A 22,246-nucleotide genomic window follows, 5' to 3' on the forward strand; every position below is an offset into this window, starting at 1 on the left:
GCTGGTGTTGCTGCTGGAGGTGGAGGTGGTGGGCAGGGGTGCTTGCAGCGGACTGCAGCTGCGGGTGCTGAGGTGGAGGCGCCGGCCCTTGGGTTAGCCCCTGGGGCCCCTGCTGGAAAAGCAGCTCCCCCCGGTGGTTAAGAGGGGCCACGTTCTCGGGACTCCGAGCCGTGCTGCTGCTGAGCTGGTACGTCTGAAGCCTGTTGTGAATTGACACCTAGTTTAGAAAACAGCCAAGAGAACAGCATCAAATGTTATAAAACTGGTTCCTCCTCTACAATCCGTCAAGCCCTCTTTTTTTGTTGTTTTTTTTTTTTGGGTGGGGTGGGGGTGGTGGGTGGTGGTGAATGCACAGCACACACACACACACACAGGGCATGCGTGGGGGCTTAGGTGTTGGGGGCGGGGGGTTGGTGGAGGTGTAAAATCATTGAGACTGCTGCACACTCCCCTCCCTCCACCCCTACAGGCACTGGGAACAGTGTAAATCGGATGCTGGGAGCACCAGTGTGTGACCGGGATCAAAAGGGGGACGGTGGTGGGGAAATGGGGTTAAGAAATTTGGTGCGACACTAACAGAAGGGGCCCGGTGGTTCCAAAGGGGACACTGAGGGCCCCTGTGTCTCCCTTCCAAACCACTGTGTGGCACTATGGGGACAGCGGACACGAGGAGATTTGGGGGGGGGGGGGGGTAACCAGAACATATACGGAGGTCATACGAAGAGGGAGAGGTGGAAGAAGAGGAGGAGAGGAGGTGAGCAGACTGACAAACCACAGACGTCCACAGGCAACACTCATCAGAATGCAAACCTCCATATGTCACAATTATTTCAACTCTCTATTTTCTGTCCACCAGAGTTGTTTGTCTGCTACCTGTCTTCCTTTATTCTAATCTTTCCTTGAATTCGTTTTTACCTAATGCCACTGCATTTCTCATAAAGCTCATGACAGAACAAAAATATCATTAAAAATTCTTAGATCAATGAGTATCAATGAGCTCTGAAGTACTTAAGATAAAGAATGAAGGGTTTCTTTGACTTTCTGCCATCTTTTCACAAGTTTGATATGAAATAATTACTGTTACATTTGGTAACAATGCTGGGTTGTTTGTTTGCAAAATTTTTGAAATACATATGGACATACAGTTATACAGTAATATTCACTGTGTCACAGTATCTGAAATTACTTCCTCTTTTACCAGTGTATTTATTTGAGTTTTTGATGTCTGAGATTTGTGCTCTCAAAAATAAGTACAAATAGGTACACAGTATGAACAAATATAGTGTACTATAATGTACACAGAGTGAGGGATCATAAAGGGGTTGTAAAATCACAACTTTCATCATTGTTACATTTCAGTTCATGTATGGATCAAAACAAAGAAGATATAAAGAGTTAAGCCAGGCTCAGACTACGGGAGTTTCAGTTTATAACCGATTTTAAAACCGGGTTGCATCACGCATCGTATTTCTCAGAACTACTTCTTCAGGATGACTGTCACTGCAAATCGGTAGGAGTTAAAGCTATGAAAATCAAGCTTTTTTTCAATATGCAGAAAAACGTGGTTGAATTAATCAAAATGAAAAATATGCATGTCTACAAAACAAAGTGCATCAAATAAAGGAATGGTTACTGACAAAGTTTTATTGATTTGCAAGAGTCTCCAGTTGCTTATGAGCACTTTGACTTAGTTTTTCCACCAACAGATCACATGTATGGAAGCCAGCTGACGTTACTTTGCTCTGACGAGGCCTCCGTCTTTGGTTGTGTGACTCGCCTTGTGCAGCTGGTGGACAGGAACGTTAGCTGGACTGGTTGCACCTGAGTAGATGCTGGCAAAGCTTAAAAGGGCTGACACTTAGAACGGTCTCTGTTTGCTTTTCATTTCTGTGATGGGGAATTTATTTCTTTATATTTGATTTGGGGTGTTTGTTTTTTCATTCATTTTATTTAAACAACAAAAAAAAGAAAAACTTTTTTTTTTCAAACATGGTCCACAAATCAGGATTTTGAAAACTGAGAGACATGTAAATTAAACCCCCGATTGTCTTTAGCCACCTTGAACCTTCAACACACACTGGCATATTGTTGCTGCTCTGAGGGAATGAGGAGAATTTCAACACCTTCCTTATCAAATTCTGATTAAAAGCTTGCCGTAGGATTCTGTCAGCCCTATATTCATGCCTCAAATATAAGCAGGATTCTCTGTCTGACCCTCCTGGTTTCCGAGATAAATATGTTTCGACAGCTAGCGGCTCCCCAGCAGCCACTGACATTTACTGTGGGATGCAGGGTGGAGGGGAAGACGGCTGGTGAGGGTGGCTCAGACAGCCATAAAGAGCGAACTGATCATAGCTCTCTATTATGAGAATCCAAAGGCTTTTAAGTGAGAGAGCTTGTGTGTCAGCAGATATTCCATTTCAAAGCAAAAAAATATATATCTTTTAAGTCTTTGAATGTTCTTGTGCAGCAAAGAATGCATGGCCGCTCTGCTGGAATCGTTGTCATTCGTGAAAACGAAATGGCTCTGAAGCCTTTCAGTGTGATGTATATGTTAATTACTTCTGCTCTCACCACCACCTGAGCAGAGATTTACTGCCTAACACGGTGTACCAGTGAGCTGCGTGGAATTAAACAGCCACTGAATGTCAAATTGACCCTGTGCATTTGGCTTTTCACTCCAGCCTTCGACTCCACTGCCACAGTAAAGACTAGGAAAGGTCATTTAATGCCTACAGGATTGTAACTGCAAAGCCCCATGGGTACTATAGTTCAGTTTGCTCTCTTGCTTGCACGAAACATTCACACGAGAAGTTACCTCCCCCGCCCCAGAGGTCTCGAAAGGGGTGAGGAGGTGCCGACTTCAGGTTCAGTGAGCGTTAAATTTGTACGCTTGCACGTTATTGTGTTAATTAAGGTCTCGGTGCTGAACGTGGGCACACAAACACACAGTTCTACACATGTCATCAGCTACTTTTAGCAATGGCTGCTTTCTTTTTTCCCCTCCTTTAAAGGCCCTAAAGGAGTCCTAATTTCTGCCTGAGCTTGTGAAACTAATTACAGCGTATTCCTTTATAGGCTTCTAGATAATATTGAAGACATTTCATGGATTCTTCTGTGACTAGAACCTGTTTTGAGAACTTTAATTTTATTAATTTCCCCAAACCACCATCTTTAATTTTTGTGCAGAAAAGGAGTCGTTTTATCTCATATTTAGATGGCTGGGTTACCTCACATGCCCGCAGCACTCGTTCTCTCATCCACTCTTCACCCACTTCTGCTTGACGCCTCTAGCCCTGTAGATATGACTAGACCTGGGGTTTCATCCTACCTTTGCCTACAATACCTTGACAAAGAAATGCTGCACTGACTTACCTGCTGTTTGGGACATGGCCCTATCACTGAGTACTTACCTCTACTGCATTATGTCCACTTCTGTGAATCTCCTGGTTTCCTGGACAGAGGAAAACACGGAGGGAAAAGGGGGGAAAAAGGTGGTAACATTTTATCTTTACCGCAATTGTCACAGTAACAGGAAAGGGGCTTAACAAGTAAAATTCCTCATTTATAGTATTTGTAATTATAGCACAAATGTTTAGTTGTGTTAAAATGTCAGAGGCAGCACCTTCCTTTTTTTTAAAGTATAAAATTTTTCCCAATTAAATCAGTTCATAAAAAACACATTCGTTCAGCTTTGTTTCAACAGCGGGTAAACTAATGTAATTGAGGGCAAAGTCTCTGCAGTGGATTTTTAATTTAAAAGCCACAGCCACACACACACACACACACACACACACACACACGTTCACGCACCTGATGCAGAGCCCTGTTTGCCACGCAGCTCGAGCTGTGTGCCGTTGTTCTTTACTGAGTGAGTCTTGGCTCCCTGCTGCTTTTCCAACTCCCCTGCAGAGAACAGAAGACAAAAATGATCATCATAATCACCATGACAGCCAAAAAATACAGTATATATACTGTATATTCTATATATAATGACGCTGTTGTTGCCCTCTGCTTCTACTCTACGCTCTACCCTGAAGACACAACTCTCTGTCTCTCTAATTAAACTTCACACTTGATAGTAATTGCATGTCATTTCCAATCATGATGACTAAATGTTGTTTTACTCTCTGACGCTGCACTGCATTCTAATTCGAGTGCTGGACTGCCAGGTGAGGACTCATGCCTGCAGTACACAATGTGCTCTGTGATGGATGTTGGTGCAAGCACTACAAAATTCTGGCAAAAAAAATAAACAAAATATGTCTGCAGTTTGCAGTTCATAACCTGGAAAAGGGTGAGACTGACTTAAAATTAAAACATAATAATATATAAAATTATAATTACTTTAACATACGAATAATTGCACATTTAACCTATAGTACAGAGACTTAAGGCAATGCACACAATGTCAGCTGAACAAGCCAAAATGTCAAATTTCTAATTAGCCAAGCACACACACAGACATAGAAGAAGCTCCCAGTCATATACAAATAATGAATGAATATTTAATTGAGTTTAAATGAAGGGATTCTTTCAAGCAAGTGCTTATCTGACAAGTAGTTCCCACCAAATTACATGGTTTTTCCAGTTAAATCTATACTTTTATGTACTCAGTGACAGTTAGGCCTACAGACTGCAGTACAGGTATTTCAATTGTAGAGAAGGAAACAAATACTGAACTCTACATGTGAAATGCTTGGTTTAGAATGAGTGAAGAGCTGAATCGAAATGAGAAATTCTATTAGGAATTTCACTCATTGTAAACATCAGGATACAGGCACCTCCACGTAAAAACAAACACTGAATTCTCCTTCCTATCTTAAAGAAGCAAAGCCCAGACGCGAGCGAACCAGCCGCAGGCATGTTTACCATTGGGCCAACAGCACAGAGCACTTAGAGGAGTAAAGACGATGTGGTGTTTGTCTGTGCAAATGCCAGCAATTATTCTTGCTGCAAGTTTTGTTCCTACACTATGTCTTCAGAAACAAGACCAAACATTGGTTTTGTGTGGTTTCTGGTGCACAGTAGCTGTCTCTATCTCCACTTTGGGAAGAAATCACTTCCCTCTGCCTGTCTCCATATGTTGTTTCCTTCTCTCCCCGGGATGCTGGTCCCCCCTCTCTGCTAAGGGTAATGCAGACGCGTCAGATCCCAGCAGGGAGGCCCTCTTTGATGCCCGCTGGCAGAAGTCAGGCTCTGGGTACTCTGTTTGTCCATGTGTGTCTAAGCATGCGCATGTGTTATGGTCTGGAGAATTTCATGGGCACACAGGTCCAAACAGCTCGGATGCCTGACTGCTTTTAGGAAACACTGGCCTCTTTTCACCTCCAATTCACTGCCCTCCTGCAGTCTGTTTGGGCTGCAGTGCAGCAAAGGAAACAAAATGTAAAAGTCACTCTGCACTGGTTACACAAACGGGATGACTGCAAGTTGGCAAATAATACGAAACAAAAGATGGCTTGCGAGTCATGTCTACTATCTGACCTGTTCATTCCCACACAGAGTATCTAAGACTCCACTGCTGTCTCCCACTCCCCCAAGATGTAAGGTTATTGATTTAGTTCACAATATAAAGGGATTTCGACCTTCTTTTGTTACATTGCCACAGGAGGAAACGCACACAAAGCTGATGGACAGAAGCCAACAGCCAACTGTAAATGTAACACTTGTGTAAAAAGGAGAACAAAGAGCTTGGCATCAAGATTTATTAAATACAAATATTCAAAGCCATTACGAGAAAAACCTCTACTACTACAACCTTCTCACGCCACATATACCCACAATTTTCCTTCTGCAATTGGTAGCCTCAAGTTTCACTGTGTCATTATACAAATCAATGCTCGATCAGAGATAACAGTGTGGGCTCTAGAGGTAAGGGGCTCTCAGTAAGCGGTATGTGTGAGACAATCGAGGGAAAAACCATGTAAGGACAGGCTCACACTCGATGCGTATCTGCTCCATCTCCGACACCTCCGCAATTGATTCCTTCAGGTCTTCTATAAACTTGAGCAGCTCCTCAGCACTTTGAGCGCAGAAGTTAAGTACCTGCTTCTTGTCTGAGCCAAAAGGTGAGAGGATGGTGATGCCATGAGGGTAGTCTGGGGAGCACAGAGGACAATGAGTTGTTCAGATAAAAAAGTAAAAAGAGAAATTGCATGTGTGTGTGTGTGTGTGAGGTCTGGAAATGGCTTGAAATGAAGATCTTTGAACTCTTTTTCGGATATTTTTACGAAAACAAAAAGCAATTTTTTATTGAACCAACCGAGTCAAGGATAACGACTTTCTGCAATAATGAATATAAAACTAGTCATAACTGATGACCAAAAAGAAATTTAACATTAAGAGCATTTCAAATACAGCCATAACTCCTATAACTCTGTTCACTACAACTTTTCCCTGTTTTCTACCAGTTGAAAACTGTTTGTTCGTGGTCTTTGTTTTCCATCCCATCCGTCGGCAGCTGACTTACATTCGTTTTCAAACAGATGAAACTGCATGCCGAGTAGGCCCATTGCTTTGCAGAAAGTGTAGGCTGCAGAACTCTTCTTCTTTGGACAAAGCTTCAGGATCTGCAGACAAGAAGAAGAAAGATGAGAAATCAGAGAGTTGTATTAACAGTTTTGAATGACAGGGGAGCCCATTAGATTATTTTTTTGTTAAGTGTTCTGAGCACATCTGAAATGTTGTTTTTTTTGTTTTGATTGGGACTGAGATTTCCACATCACAGAGCAACCTCAGAGGAGGTGCAGGAGGAACAAACTATTTGATAATCTGAAATACATTTAAAGGGCAGATGGCGTCAATAATATCGTCCACTTGAGTCTTCAAAGATTTTGCGCTAGTGCTCTAATTTGTATGAAAAACAAGACCTTGGCATGCTTATTTCAGGATGTATTAGAGATGTTATTCTCTTTTATAGAATGACCTTCCAGATGAAGAAAGATGAAGCAAATGTGTTTTTTTTTTTTTCCTTTTTGCAGTGCTACTGTGGGCCATAATTTGCCAGGCGATCCGTATTAAACCAATACATCACATTGGCACTTCAAGAACTTCGTGACATGTTCAAGCTGAAAGAACTGGGACCAAATTCAAAGAGATGTCCCCGTCACTTTAATTTGGTACCCAAGATTTTTCAAAGACAATTTCTGACCTGCTTTCAAAGCTGTCAGGAGAAAATGTCTCGCTGGTTTCTATCACAACTTTTTAGTGCCAAATGAACAGAAATCCACTGATGTCGGAGGATAACTTCTTTGGGCCTTTTTACCCTCCTTTTCCTGCAGCTACCAATTACTCTTCAGCAGAAAAAGAAGAGGTGGGGGCATAGCCGTTCTGCTTTTTCTTCTGCTGTTTTGTTACAATGAGATCAACTTTTCAGATTATTATTATGAGAGCAATAACCAACTTTAAGTAGTTACGCCCAACATTAAACATTTGATAATTTTCCAATCTACACGCCTTTGGACCAAAAGAACAACTTTATTACTGGCCCTTAAAACTGCACTGCAGGGGGACAGTTCTTTGCTTATGGGTGCATTGCAACACTGCATGTGCTACTATCTATTATTAAAAGAAATGGTCTGAGTTATGAAACAACATAAAAGAGAGGAGAGCTCACAAGCGAAGTAGGTGATGGTGCATTGCAGCTGTCACAACACAATAAGTAGCTTTAAAGCTCTGACTGTGTGTGCTGCGGAATTGGCCATTTCATTGGCGGTTTAAAAGAAGCTGTGCACATGTAAACAACTCATGACAAATACAAATTAATGCACTGAATCTCACAACCTTATTTGTCCCCTTTTTGTACTCTTACCACAATGAGATCATTGAAGAGGAAGACTTCCCTCTGGTGTGCTGCCTGCTTTTGGGGCTTGTTGACATCCGTCACCTCAAAAAGTCGACTACAGCACACCAGTCTTCTGTGAGGGACAGACAGGACCTACAGAGAAACAAGACACCCAAGTAAAAGCACAGTTTCAGTCACTCAGATTAAGTGACTGGGAGGCTTTAAAAGGCATTCAAAAGACAGAAGATACGAAAACAAACTTGAGGACTGTTAGTTCAAGTAAGTGACTTTTGGCCGGAGTTTTACACGTTATTCACTGGGGTTAAAAGGTGAAACCAAAGTATTAGAAGAAAAACACATTAAACACAGTATGCCGAGAACAAATTAGCTACACGAAGATGGACCTAAGACTCTAAAAAAAATAAAAAAATAAAACTAATTAGAGCAACTGATAAGACTGTGCTGTTTCAAGGTTATCCAAATATGAGCTGTTCCCCTCAGGAGAATATGGGAATGAATGCAGGTTTGCATTTTAGGATTCTTAACTCGGTGAGCAGTCTCAACTTCAGCAATTTACGAGAACTAAAGTCTATCCTTTACATTTAATAATATTGTATCATGTAAGTAAAACTCAGCACAAAACTCGCATCATATTGTGTGTTGGCAGAGTGTCTGAATTTCACTGTATATAATGGCAGATTCATAACTGTAACAGGGGTAGCATACCAGCTTCTCCTGTGAAAACAACTGCATGATGTGGCCAGAAATGACAGTGTGAGCGATGACAGTGAACCAAAAGTGGGAAAGACAAATTGCGATGAAGCTCTGTAAAGCTGAGGGAGCTGCAGATGCGGCCGATTGCCTTTGACATTACACCAACTTGGATTAGCTAAGGTGATAACGGTACACTTGGAGGTCTAAAGTTTTTTTTCTTCTTTGCAGCAGCAGCAGCAGCAGCTGTGTCCCCTGAGGCCTGTCATCTCCTCGCAGGACTTAAGTACCCCCCCTTCCGTTTAAGCAGATTACACTACAAATATGACTCAGGCCTTCAGAGACTGATCCAATCATGTTCTCACCCCCTTCTCACTCGTCTCGTCCAGCTTTCTGTGCACCGCCATCCATCTCCACCCCCCGATAACATACAAATATTCACATTCTCCGTTCGGTCTTCTCTCCGTGCATATTTCAATTTGTATTCCCATTGCTCCCTCCTGTCTCTGGCTCTGTCATCACTGCAGGGTATACAGCCTCCCGCCCAGCTGGCCTCAGCCAGCCTGCTTTCTCATTAACTAATGTCAAAAACACGTAAAGACATCATTAGCTTGAAATGCCTCTTGCCTGCTCAAAGAAAAAAAAAATTACAATCCTTTCCTGACAGTATTATTAAGAAGCAGTGTGACAGGGGAGAGCTTAGTCATGCAATTAACAAACTGTGTGCCTAAAAGACAAATACATTCTGCAAAAATGTTATCCATGTCAAATATTTATGTAAAGTTAGTGAGGAATAACACAGTTGGATGTAAAGCTACTTCATCACATTTGAGAGGAGTTATATGGCTCATAAAATAATTTACGCCTGCTATGAGACTGAGACTCATTGCATTAAATATATTATGTGAACTACTCCCTCTTAGCATAATAAGTTTTAAATCCATAATACAGGGGCTCAACACCTGTTGTGATAATATATATAGGGAATAAACTTAATCTAAGTCTTTTTTTTAATGGCAGACAGCACCCATGGAACAGGAACAGTCACTTCCTGTCACAACAATCCATCATTGTTTTGGCTAAGACAACACTCCTTCTGTCATCCTGTGGCTACTCATCCATCACTGAGACACTTAAAGGCAAAAGCCTTTCAATGTCAGAGTTCCAATGTCATTCTGAAAGTTAACAGGACACAATCGAGATTAAAACTTAAACGGTACATTTATAATGAAATTCATTTAAAAGTCGGTTCATATCGTGGATGGACAGGAAGCAGCGTGAGACAAGTTGATCGACAAGACTCATAGTTACGCAGAGAAAGCAGTGGGCTAACCAACAGACCTTCTTTTCCACAGATCCACACTGTTATTACTAAAAATGTCAAAACAGTTTGGCTGTTAATTTGTAATTCTGAAAGAACTGTACGAGTTTGTGCATGCAATATGATTTAATGTTGAACTCCAGAAACATCATCAACATTTATCTATCTTTCATGAATGACTGAAAGGCCTTGGTGCACTGATAGGATTCAAACTGAATTCCCCGAACTGCTGAAGCAGTTTAAAAACCCTTTCAGTGTTATGAGTGGGCACACACAGCACATTCCCACATGAACCAGCGTAATCAGTCAATTATAAAGCTAAGTATGTCTGTCTGTGTCAGACTTGTAAATTCTAAAACACAATAACTTTCCTCATAAATATAATATGGTGAACAAAAAACAAGTGTGTGTGTGTGAACATTTTCATCTCTGAAGTTCATTCTTAACTAAAGAATTTTCAGTGTCGAGTTCAGCCACTTACAATATACTTGCTCATGTGAACTGACCAAGCTCTAACCTTAAACAGTTACAAATAAAAAAAAAAAGACTCTAATGATAGCAGTGGTAAATGTCTTGCTGGAGTAATGACCTGAGGTAATGATCGTGCTGCTGATGAGACCTTTAATGGCTAATAAATGTACTCGACTAACGCTACCAAGGCTAGGTGATCGTGATAAGGCCTTGAATAATGAGTGAGTGACTTGGCAAAGAGTTGGCGAAGAATGTGTGTGTAATCATTCACGATTTTGTGTGATTAATCCTGCTCTAGCTCTAACACTGCTCTGGCAAGCCAAGAAGAACCCAATAATGTGTATCGTAAAAAAAAATACAGTGTAGAAGAAGAGATGGTGGGGGAAAAATGAGAGAACAGAACAGTGTCATGAAAAGTGGTTTTGCATTTCACATCCACATCGAGCAACTTGTGAAGGTGCAAAGTGTCTGATTAGGAAAACATCAACTCAATATTTTATGCTAAAAGCAGAGGAAGCGGTTGCATCATTTATGCCAAATTAATGAGAGATTATACCATTTAACTGATGTAAACAGTGTAAAAAGTGTGTCAGTCTCTCCTTACCGTTTTCATGCCTACAATGGACTGCTCAACCTTGGAGACGTAGGTGACGTGGTCTTCGTTGGAGCGCAACTCCCTCTGCTGTATCCTTTCGTAGATTCCCACAACCATATCTCTGGGGATGTCTGCTCCGTCATCAACACCTGAGATGGGAATAGTTCTGATTACACACATGTATACACACATCACACAGTGGTTGTTGTTAATAGAAAACATTCCTGTCCATCAGAAGGAATATAGAGTGACTGTTCTTATTCCAGTTATAGAGGAGACATACTGTGTCTTCTCTATAACTGGAGAGGAGACACAGTATGTCTCCTCTATAATTGGAGGAGACATACTGTGTCTTTTCTGGCTCATATGCATGCAAAAATATGACACGTATGGCTGTATACATCTTGTGCTGACATACATTTATCTTGTATTGACATGCAAAGGCCGCGCAATGCAGAAAGAATCAATATGCAGAGCCAAAGAGAGCTCTTTCTCCATCTCCTCGTCTGTCCTCCTTTGACTTTCTGTCTTTCACTGTCTCCATTAAGTAATGACAGAAGGCAATGTGGGAGGAGGTTAATTGGCAACTAAAAGGTTGACAGTCCGCCTCTCTGCGAGAAGACTTTCTGTCTGGAACATAGCGCCGTTCAAGGCCGTGGCATTTTGACGCAGGTGGAGCTGCGTGTCATTAGGCTTAAAGGTTGCCCTCGATGCCGCACATTATAGCTGCACAGCTGTACCGCACTGTGGGGTACATTGAGTTTTCAATGGAGCGAGATGTGTTTGGAGAAAATGAAGCCAGCACAAGTGATGGAGTTGACAGTGAAGCACCCTGGGACAACGCTGAGACATCGCTGCACATTATGGAGTCCCAGGAAGAGGAGGAGATGTCCACGGGGACACATGTGTATCTGATAAAGAAGTTACACGTTTTTCCTAGATGTTTTCTTTATCTGCCAGTTCTGCCACTTTCCTTGCCCTCCTTGAGACTTCATCTCTTTTATTTTAGCTGTGTTAGCTGCATCTCAAGTGACTTTCTGTGCAAATATTCATGGTGCTTAGAGGATTAATCACAATGGTGTTAGTGATCCTCTGAATTTGCATTTCGCATTTACTGGATGGACTGACACATTCCTTTATAAAGACAATCATTAATCATACAAATAATGACTTTGGTGATCTTTTCCTTAATGCCGCCATTTGTGGTCTTGAAATCTCTCCAACTACTGAATGGATAGCCATTGAATTTGTTACACTCATTCATTTTCCCCTCATGATTAAGTGTAATAACTATAATGATGCCTTTAAGATTTCATGCAGGGCCATCATCAGGTCAATTTTAATTCGTCCAATATACTTTTTATGACTAAATACCTACAAAGCTGCCATCATCCAGAGCTGACATTCCTGTCAGCATCACAAATATTCTTCCTTTAGTGCTTATCAGCAAAAGCTAAGGTGTGATAGGAACTCACAAATCTGAAACTACATATATATGAGAGAGAGATTTCAATGAGCTGATGTACTCGATTAATTGATGGTGGAAGCTGATTTATATTATATTGTGGAATAGTTTTGACACTGACTGTCTATTTTAATTGAGATAATGAATGTTCTATGGTCCTTGATTGCCACTGGTTTCTGGTGCATAATTGCATTGCACCTCAGCCAATTACTTGAGTGAGCTACTCTTCTTTCATGGTACATGAGAGGCAAGAGTGGGGAAAAAGGAGGAGAAGGGAAACCGGGAGAATAATAAACAAGGGAAGACAGATGACTAAACAGACAAAATAATAGTCTGAGACAAAACAAGAGAAAGAACAGAGAGACAGACAGAGAAAACAGTAAAGTGATCAAAAGACAAATAGAGCGGCCAAGACAGAGTGGCATATTTTACTTTGCATAAGATGCAGAAATTGATTTTCCAACTTAATTTAATTGTGGCCAACAGTGTGGATGAATCTATTAATGTTATTCTGCATCGAGCTCTGCGTTCCCTGATTGATTGCTCAGAGATAGAGCATAACTGCGACACTCCAATCGCTCTGTGCTCTGCGGACGAGCATCTGTCTGTGCAGAATAAGTACAGGTGGCTTTAAGTCGCTGTTCCTATAAGCTGTGAATGACTGAGTTCGATGAGATCCAAACACTGTTGGGCACACTTTCACTGATTCATCTGTGAGCTCTAATGCCTTGCTCAAAGTCAAAATTATTGATTTGTTATTGCGTATTGTCCAATTTGAAGTATTCAGAAGCAGTCACATTATTTTCCTCCAGTACCTCCATACGGTCAACCAGTATATAAACCATTGCTGACCACTTTTTAGGCGTGATATGCTGCAGGCTAAGTTGAAAGTCATGTACTACTGTATAATTATGGGATGTTTCTTGTCTCTTGTCTCTGAAAGATACCCCATTTGTTGACCATATCTTTTTGCCATGTCATGGGATCAGTCAGTTGGTCTTTCGCTCCATTGCTTTGGTCCAGACTCTAATAACTCAACAAGTAGATGGACTGGCATGACATTTTGTGCAGATATAGCTGGTCCCCAAAGGAGGAAACCCACAGACTTTGGTGAACCCGACTTTTCATCTAGCACCTAATGGTTTTTAGTGATTTTTGGACAGATGAAATTTGCATCTCCTGTTTTTGTTCCTCATTTGATTCTTGTCTGTCTTGCTACAGATACTGGTACCTTTCTCTTCATACATGCATTCAAATATCAGTGCTGGCTATGGAGCCAACACTAATGGAGAAACCATTTGGCCATATTATGCCTCCACAGTTCACCACCAGAGCAACTCATTACTTATCAGGTGCCCCCCAAGTAAAAACTAACATTACTTGAGCCGATGATGTCAGCTAATTAATGTCACTTTAGCTCCCTTAATGTGCCTGAGGTGTCACTTACCTCTTAAATTGCGTATGAAGTCCTCCAGCAACATCTTGCGGTCGGGCTTGATGTTGGGACTGTACATGTCGGTGTTGAGCAGAATGATGGCAAAGGCCAGGATGAAGATGGTGTCTGGGTTGTGAAACTGCTGCACCACGTCAGGGTTACACATGCAGTAGCGCTGACTGTTGGTGTAGAGGAGGTGGAGAAAAAAAGAACAACAGACGGATATGTCATCATTAGACACTAAAGGCATCCTTCAGCACACTTCATGCTCATAAATGCCTCAACACAAGCTGTGCATGAGAGTATTGCACCAAAATAAGAGTTATGGCTTTAATTTAGCTCGTGGCCTCATCTGAAAGTGTTAGCTGCCCCTCAGTGACAGTGCATCTCCCAACGGGTGCTGAAACGCTCTCTGTGTATAAACACAATTGTTGCACTGGGTCGGATGATCACATGGATCATGCAAAAGCAGAGAAACGAGGGGTGTGTGGCTGCATGCGTCTGTGACTTTGACTTTATCGTGCGTGAGTCCGCTGAGCCTTTTGCTACAGTTAAACATTGTACAACATTTATGGGCCTGGTGGTTGAGATTTATGCAGGTTGTTATTGTGCTGGAGAGTAGAAATATGAAGTTTGAAATATGAAATCCCTTACCCAAGCACTTTTGTGCCTAAGTAAGGCCAGACTCAGTTTGATGTAGTCCCAGATAAACCCGCCTCTGAATATAAGAGATGGAGAAAGGAAATGCCTCTGTGTTGGGTGGATATGGAAAATATTTAAAAGATTTGTAGACACCGACTTCTGGGTGTTTGCATACGCGTGTGTGTGTGTGTGTGTGTGTGTGTGTGTTTGTTTAAGTAAGAAGTGCCCAAAGGAGAGAGAGAGATAAATTCTCTGTGAAGGTGCATAGATACTTCCTGGTTATGGAATGAATAATACAATAGTACAACATCTACAGAAATGGCAAGAATGAGCAGGTGTATGGTATGTGTGTGTGTGTGTGTGTGTGTGTGTGTGTGTGTGTGTGTGTGTGTGTGCACCCTGTGGGCTCTGTCTTGTATATAGTGTAATCGTTACTTTAATCAGTCATCATTTCCACAATGGGGCTGTAGCACCGTTTTGTAGACCCACTGAGCTGCATGATTGGAAACTAATGTCTCTGAGGGATTGATTAAAGGCACGCCAATTCATATGCACAAAGTTGGCTCATACCTTTTCACATACGCACACCCACACACACACACACACACACACACACAGTGCTTCCAGCACTGCCTGAGCTTTCCTAAACTTCTTTCGGTCTCCCTCCTTCTGCAGACAGAAAAGAGGCCCTCTAACTGCAATATATTTTTGGCTAAAAAATAAAAATAAGTTAGCTGTTTTTATTCACAGATAATTCTCCTAAACATCAGACCTAAACATCAATCAAAGATGATGAAGTAGAAGAAAGTGCGCTTTGTAGTGGAAACATTAACTTATTTTTAGTTTAAAGGTTCTTTGACATTGGAAAGGGTAGTTTGATTTATCATTTTTTTTTATGACAATAATATTTATTAAAGGTTTCTATCAGAATCAGAATCAGAATTCCTTTATTAATCCCTGGAGGGAAATTCTTGTTTTTACAGAATTGTTTTTATCAGTTCTCTTTGTCCATGCTTACATTATGCAAAGCATGATAAGAAATTTAATCATGACTTATTCGCTAGATGATTTATAGAAATGACAAAAATAATGTTTATATTACTTGTATATACTTGTGGGTTTTTAATGAAGAACCTCTGAGTTTGCTGTTCCCACCCTCTAAAACATCAGTGCTTTTGTGCGTTTGTCATCATACAGGATGTGTTTTAACATGATAATCACAGGGCTGAAAACCCTGATTCAACAGCAGTTGGTAATTATGCTCTTGCCTGTAAATCCTAATGTACTGTAGAGCTATGAAGTGCAGCGAAAACCTCAATATTTGCTTCCTGTCTAAGCGTGCTCTAACTCAGCACCGAAAAGAAAGGGGAAAAAGAACTGAGGAGGGGTGGCACATGGTGCAGCTCACTGAAATGAATTTGGCAGCTTTCAATTTGGCATTTGCTGGCTTTTTCAAAACCAGTTTTGCTTTTGTTACAGATTGGTAACCATGGTGTAATCCAACAGTCGTTATGTACTTTGTGAGGATGGATTCTGATGCAAGATTATACGAGCTGCATGATATTTACCTGTAAGAACGGTAACTGAAAATACAGCATTTTCAGGGACTGCAGGCTGAGTGAATAAGGCTGTGTGGATACCACACTGGAATGCAGACATGAAAATATAAATCTGCAGCTTTGGGAGCTGGTTCATATTTGCTCATTCATTAGCACACTGACGCAGCAGATACTGAGGCTGCTGGCTGCTTTTCACTTTTCCCCTCGTTCTTTTTCACTGCTGCTTCAAATCCCCTTCACTTACTTCAGAGATTTCTCTCTTTCTGAGTGTGTGTGTGTGTGTGTGTGTGTGTGTGTGTGTGTGTTTGGAGGCATATCAAAGCCCAGGAGCAGGGGAGGCAGCCGCAGAGAGGCAGTGGTGGTTACACAACTCTGGTTATTTATAAATCTTCCTCCCTGCCCCCCCTCCACCCCTCACCCCACTCCTCCTTCATTTTTCCAGTTTGTGTCTCCTCACCCCCTCATATCCTCCCCCACTCTCTTGCTCCAGATAACACGCAGAGCCAGCCTGATGTCCAAACATTAGTAGTGCCAACCTCTGCCCAGTGACTATGACAACGTCGCCGTTTTTCTCCTCATTGGGCACCTCGATAACTGTGGCAGGTAGTTGTTACTCCAGGGGTGCTACGGCAAACAGTTAGCATTAACACACAGTGCCACAGCTGCACTGCAAATTGTCTGTGTCGCAAATTGCGGCCAGAAATTACATGCTTCCTGGCTGTTCAGATGGAGGCTGCACTGTCAACATTTTATTGTAACCGAGCAAAAACGACGGAACAAAGCGTCTATGTGAGGAAGTGTGACTTGACTGCTGAGATCCACGGTATGTGTTAGGAATGTCAGCAATTAACCTTAAATTGGCTAACCACATGTCGATCTATGTGTGGTGTGAGAAGATTGCCTCAAGAAAGTACACATCAAATGTAAATTGTGTGATACTACTCTTCAATTTAGTAGCAGTACTTGCACTATGCTGCAGATTAGTTAATGCACATTAAGAACAAGCAACCAAGTGATTAATGCTGCTAATCGTGAGGGCAAGAGATTCAGAGAGGTCAGAAAGTCTACCTGGAGCCTGAGTATGTTATTCCATCGAGCATTAAATGTATTAAAAAACACTTTAAAGAGATGAACTAAAAGTCGAGCTAGCTTAGACCAACGACTGCTGGGCAGCTTTCACAAATTAAAGTTTGATCACAACTACCTGTCACTTCATTAATTCTAATGGGGAAAAGCAGTCCACTGTACTCCTCACTCAGAACCAAGTGCTTTTATTTCGCAACTTTATGTGTTCATTTAATTTTTTAAAATCAATCTGTTAGTGGTTAATGGGGTGCCAGGATACTGAAAGCAATATTCACCAAAATCAATATGTACTGTTGGTGTTTATGTTCAAACGGGTCGACAGTCTATGATTTCTGTGATCCTTAGGAATAGTAGAGTTTATGTGTCTTCTTCTGTGTGCTTGGCTGTCAGTTTTTCCTGATTAAATTGAGTCATACTGGCTCTTGTTATTGATAGTGGAATGAGAAACCTCTCAAAAAAATCAATACGTAAATAAATAAAATGAATGAATGAATAAATTAATAGAAAGAAACAATCACAAATTCACATCTGTACTTCTCAGTATGCCTTCAAAACTTGATGTATCCATATTTCATGATCAAAAAACCTGTGAATTGCATCTGAGAGTACTGCATGACAGGTTTGGCCCGGAGGTAATTCTTGAGTGACAGTATTTCATTCACTTTTTACACCCACTCAAATATCAACATGCCAGAGTTACATTGCAGTAGAAAGGAAATGACACCAGACAAATGAGGGATAATTTGCATCACCTACAAGATGATAAATATTAATATCCAACTCCTTCAAAGTATTTGTTCTCTCAGCACAACTTTTCTGAATATTGAAAGCATATGTTTTTTTGCACGAGATTTGCATGGTCAAATCTCTTGGGTTATCTGTTCACTGGTGACTGACCTTAAGCTTGTCTTGCTTTTTTGTCACAGGACGTATGCAGTTTAAAATGAAATGACAACTGTCACTAGCAGGTTTTATTAGCTGTTACTAGCTGGCTAATAAAGATAAAGTTTGCTTAATGAGTTTGTTAAAAATGGTGTCTCCTGCTGACTCTTTAATATTTCCAGCTGACTTGACTTAAAATGGGAAACCCCGTGAGATGGGTTATAAATATGCACTCGAGAGCTATGTGACATTATGCAAAAAGACTTAAGCCAACACTACATGACTCAGGAGGATGCTGACTTTTTGCCTCTAATTGGTTGTGCTGGTTGTGTATGAGTTTGGCTCATAGTCCTCCAGAGAAAACTTTTCTCATTACTCAACACTCTGATAAACGGTAATGTCAAAATAATCAAATTCACAGAAGTTCGGCAAGGTTTCATTACTGGATAGAGTATCATAATAACACATTCCCTACAGTTTTTCACTGGCTATGGCTGCATCATACAAACCACTGAAAGATGTGTCGAAATCTAAAGCTCGATGTACATGGTTACAGTTAAACTAAACAAGTAGGGAAGCGGGTTAACAAACCCTTCAAAACAATTCTTGTAAGCTATTGAAAATTTGATACTTATGATTCTGTAAAATTGCAGCTAACATGCTCCAATGATAATGCCAACAGGAAAACTGCAAGATAACCCAGACTCTCACATCAACTGGTGCTTTTAATTACCTGAAGGCCTCGATAAGACGTTCCACCTTCTGGGCTTCTCCCTGGACACGGATGTGGGCTTGAAATTTCCTCAGTGCTTCATCCAGTTCCATGCCTGAGAAGTCCATCTCATCCACCACACAGCTGTTGAGCACAGAAGGGAAAGGATGAGATAATGAAAGAGAAAATACGATGGAAAGGAAGACAAAGGAGAACAGGAAATATATTAAAAGCTATAGCAAAGCAAGATATGGACACGATCTTAGCGGCTCTTCCTTCATTTATAGCATGGGTGGATCTGTGGATCCAAGGCAAAACTCATGTGCTTCCTGGTCACAGCACCACTAGGATTAGCCACGCACGGACACCAGGGATAAGACTGGCTATCTTCCCCATGCCACAGCTGCCAAGAGACACACACAGACACGTTCACAATCCCACTGAGCAGAAAATCCTCCTATTACCTGACAACCCCAGCTTAATGACTTTAATTAAAAAGGCAAAATATCCTATCCAGAGAGTTCGGGGGGTGAGGTGGGGGGGATAAGTACAACGTGGGCGATTCAAGAGGTGAAATGAGGCTTTGAAGTGAAAGGTGACTTTGGGACTAAGTTGGGAGGTTTTAAACTTTTCCTCGCCTTGATGAGAGATGTTCTGTGGAGGTACAAAGTGGAATGATAACTGAACTATGAAATTAAAGTCCTTTTCTTTTCTTTTTTCTTTTTTTTAGTATTAAATTGGCTTTAACGTTAGTTTAAGGACTACAAGTTAAAGATAAACCTGATTTTTAATGGGCTGTCGATGGTTATGGACTCCTTCTTCAAATGGAAGAATGATGCTGTTGCACTGAAAATCCTCTAAACCATGCCTTTCACTTTGTTGTGTGTAGAGACATCGCCTTCCCCCTCAGATCTGTTCTTTTTGCTGTATTTTTGGAAACACTGGAGTACATACACACACTACATGAAGATGGATTACTGTGAACAAAGTGAGTTAATGAGGTGAGTACTTGATTGTGACTTGTGCTGCTCCAGCAGAAAAGAATCAGAAGACAGCTGAGTCTACAGTACTGCCTGATACTGCAGTACTACAACATGAGATCACTGTACTTGTCCTGTGTGTATTATTCATACTACAACTACTTCATCAGAGCTGTTACTGCTGTATTTCTCTGGTCAGCTCTACTACTACTTTACTACCTAACCTATGTGTACTATTACTACTACTACTACTACCACACCTACCTCTAACATATGTACAATACCATTAACTACTTGAACTATTACTGCTTCTAGTCCTATGTGTATTGCTAATGCTGCTGCTGTTACTATTTCTAGTAATAACACTTGACCTATGTTTACCAATGCTACTATACTACTACTACTACAGTTGTAACTACTACTTGTTTGGTGTGTATTGCAAATGGTACTACTTCAGCCACTATTAATTGCTCCTTCTGAGCAAAATCTACTCACAGTATCTTATAACTATTATTGCAATTACTACATGTAGCCATTCTGCCAGGAAACTTCAGTTATCTCCATCCACTTCCTGTGCAGGGTTTGAGATAACTGGAGTTCACCCCAGTATAGCAACTCCCACTGGGGAAAGAGGCTGGACAGCCATACTGACTGAGCTGATATGAGAGAATGGCCACAAATTGGGCAACCGAGTTGAAACGTTAAACACAAAGAGCTTAATTTGTGAATGGTTGACAGCTTTAGGAGATTTTCTTCTTGTTCCCGCGATGGTAAGTTTGTGGCATGCTTGGTCAAACAGCATCTCTTGATGTCGTATTGCTTGAACACCCTGCCTACTGCCTACTGCCTTTGAACAGACACTTGTAACAAAACATTTAGATGTCCACTCTTGGTTAAAAACGTAACATTGGTTGCCAACTTCTCTTTTTTGAATTATTCATATTTTACTTCTGTGTCCTCACAACTTGTCACTTGAAGTGAGCGAGCAAGAGTGAACTCGAGGCCTTTAGTCCGATCTAAATGTAGCGCACTCCGTGGGAATCAAGCTAAATATCAATACAGACTCATTTGCTTCATTCACACTTAATGCTGCCTTTGATTGATTTATTTGGAGATCATTTTATTTTTCTTTAAGGACTTGAGATGATCTGACCTATCACCAAAGACTTTTACTATTAATACCTCCTCTGCAGTTAATATTCATGACATAACTCTGATAACAACTTGGAGTTCAGCTGCATATTATTTCCTACCAGTGATTGGATTTAGAGACCATTTTCAACACACTGCTTTCAAGTAAAGCTTATAGTACTCAGTGACTCTGACTTGATCCCCCCTCTTGATCAACTCTCCTCACTGGCGAGCCTCTCTTATCGCCCTTGTCATGACTCAATTCCTCGCTCCACCACCCCTCTCTCCTTCCTTCCCCGGCTGTCACTCCTTGTTTATGTAACGTCAGACGAGATGCTCTCTCGCCTAAAGTCCATCAGCCTTCTCGTTCCCCTCCCATCTCTTTCCCAAACACGTTCAAGCGCAATAACACGGGCAAACACACATGCGTACGCTTTGTTGATGTGTACACATTTCCTGGCAGGGAAACAGACACATCTGTCTGCATAGCAAAGCTTAAATTGGATCTTTATGCAAAAACACGCATAATGCACATAAAGTGAAACATCAGGCCAGATGGAATCACATTTTGAGCAGCCAGTGAGTAGTTGACAGGCTGAAAGCAGATCTCATTTTTCCTGCTTAACAAGTACACTACATTATAAGTAAATGAGTCCCTGGGGTGCCACGTTTTTTGGTTCCCATATCCATAACCACAATTTGGCTTAATTGACTTGTGACGTTTTAACTATAGTTGTTTATGCTTGAGGAAATGAGAAAAGAAGAAAGAGAATTAGCTTTACGGGGAGGGCATTCAGATTGAGGAAAACGAGATACAACACAAGAACAAACAAACAAAGAAAACAAGTACATGCATGCATTCACACCCTTCCTATGTACACACACAGAGTGAAGTCACGTTTCCACGCATTCACTGACTCACACACATATTTAGGCTCAGTAAATCACCATGAGTGATTTTCACATTAGACTGCAATCCCTCACCCGCTCTTCTGTGACTACACTTTATCTAAAGTGCGCTCACACACACTTTGCACTCTCCTGTCATGTTCCTCTTCAACATCACTTCCACTCACTGTATAGCTGTACAACTGCTCTGTGGGAAAATAGGAAAAAAATACATCTATATAAGCCGATGACACCTGCGCTGACCATATGTGCAGTGTGAATTGCAGTTTGAAGTCTTAAAAGCAAAATCCTGTTAATGCACTGTGTTTGGAAGCATGCTATCATCCATTTAGGAAACTGTGGATATTAGATGAGGCCGACCCCGGCTGAACAACTTGGCAGAGTGCTGCGTGGTGTATGTCTAACCTTGCAAAGACTAAAAGTCTTTAGTCTTCTTGGTCTAACTTGTACAAAAGGGAGGATAAAAAGCGGATCTGCACTACCTCCTCCGGTTGATATGCAAATTTAGAGGTAATTGGTGAATGGGAGAATGTAATAGAATAAAAAAAAACAATTACTGAG

The 22,246-nt window shown here is 41.2% G+C and overlaps 1 protein-coding gene and 1 non-coding gene across 5 annotated transcripts in view; one reads left to right on the plus strand and one right to left on the minus strand.

The window, feature by feature from the left end:
* The window catches only part of iqsec3a (IQ motif and Sec7 domain ArfGEF 3a), an 87,383-nt gene continuing 65,137 nt past the window's right edge, over window positions 1-22,246 (minus strand). For all 4 annotated transcript variants that reach the window (XM_046379380.1, XM_046379383.1, XM_046379381.1 and 1 more), the window contains 9 exons: window positions 18,687-18,809; window positions 13,797-13,963; window positions 10,894-11,033; window positions 7,814-7,939; window positions 6,473-6,572; window positions 5,943-6,101; window positions 3,814-3,906; window positions 3,414-3,454; window positions 1-200 (listed from right to left, as the gene is read on the minus strand). In XM_046379380.1, the coding sequence (XP_046235336.1) occupies window positions 138-200; window positions 3,414-3,454; window positions 3,814-3,906; window positions 5,943-6,101; window positions 6,473-6,572; window positions 7,814-7,939; window positions 10,894-11,033; window positions 13,797-13,963; window positions 18,687-18,809 (1,012 nt within the window). In that variant the 3' untranslated portion in view covers window positions 1-137. The remainder of the gene's footprint in view (window positions 201-3,413; window positions 3,455-3,813; window positions 3,907-5,942; window positions 6,102-6,472; window positions 6,573-7,813; window positions 7,940-10,893; window positions 11,034-13,796; window positions 13,964-18,686; window positions 18,810-22,246) is intronic.
* On the plus strand, window positions 11,146-11,240 carry LOC124054130. Its single transcript, XR_006842324.1, has one exon. It is a non-coding gene; the product is annotated as a small nucleolar RNA SNORA17 (small nucleolar RNA).

The sequence above is a fragment of the Scatophagus argus genome, chromosome 22 (assembly GCF_020382885.2).
Source record: "Scatophagus argus isolate fScaArg1 chromosome 22, fScaArg1.pri, whole genome shotgun sequence".
Classification (NCBI taxonomy): Eukaryota; Metazoa; Chordata; class Actinopteri; family Scatophagidae; genus Scatophagus; species Scatophagus argus.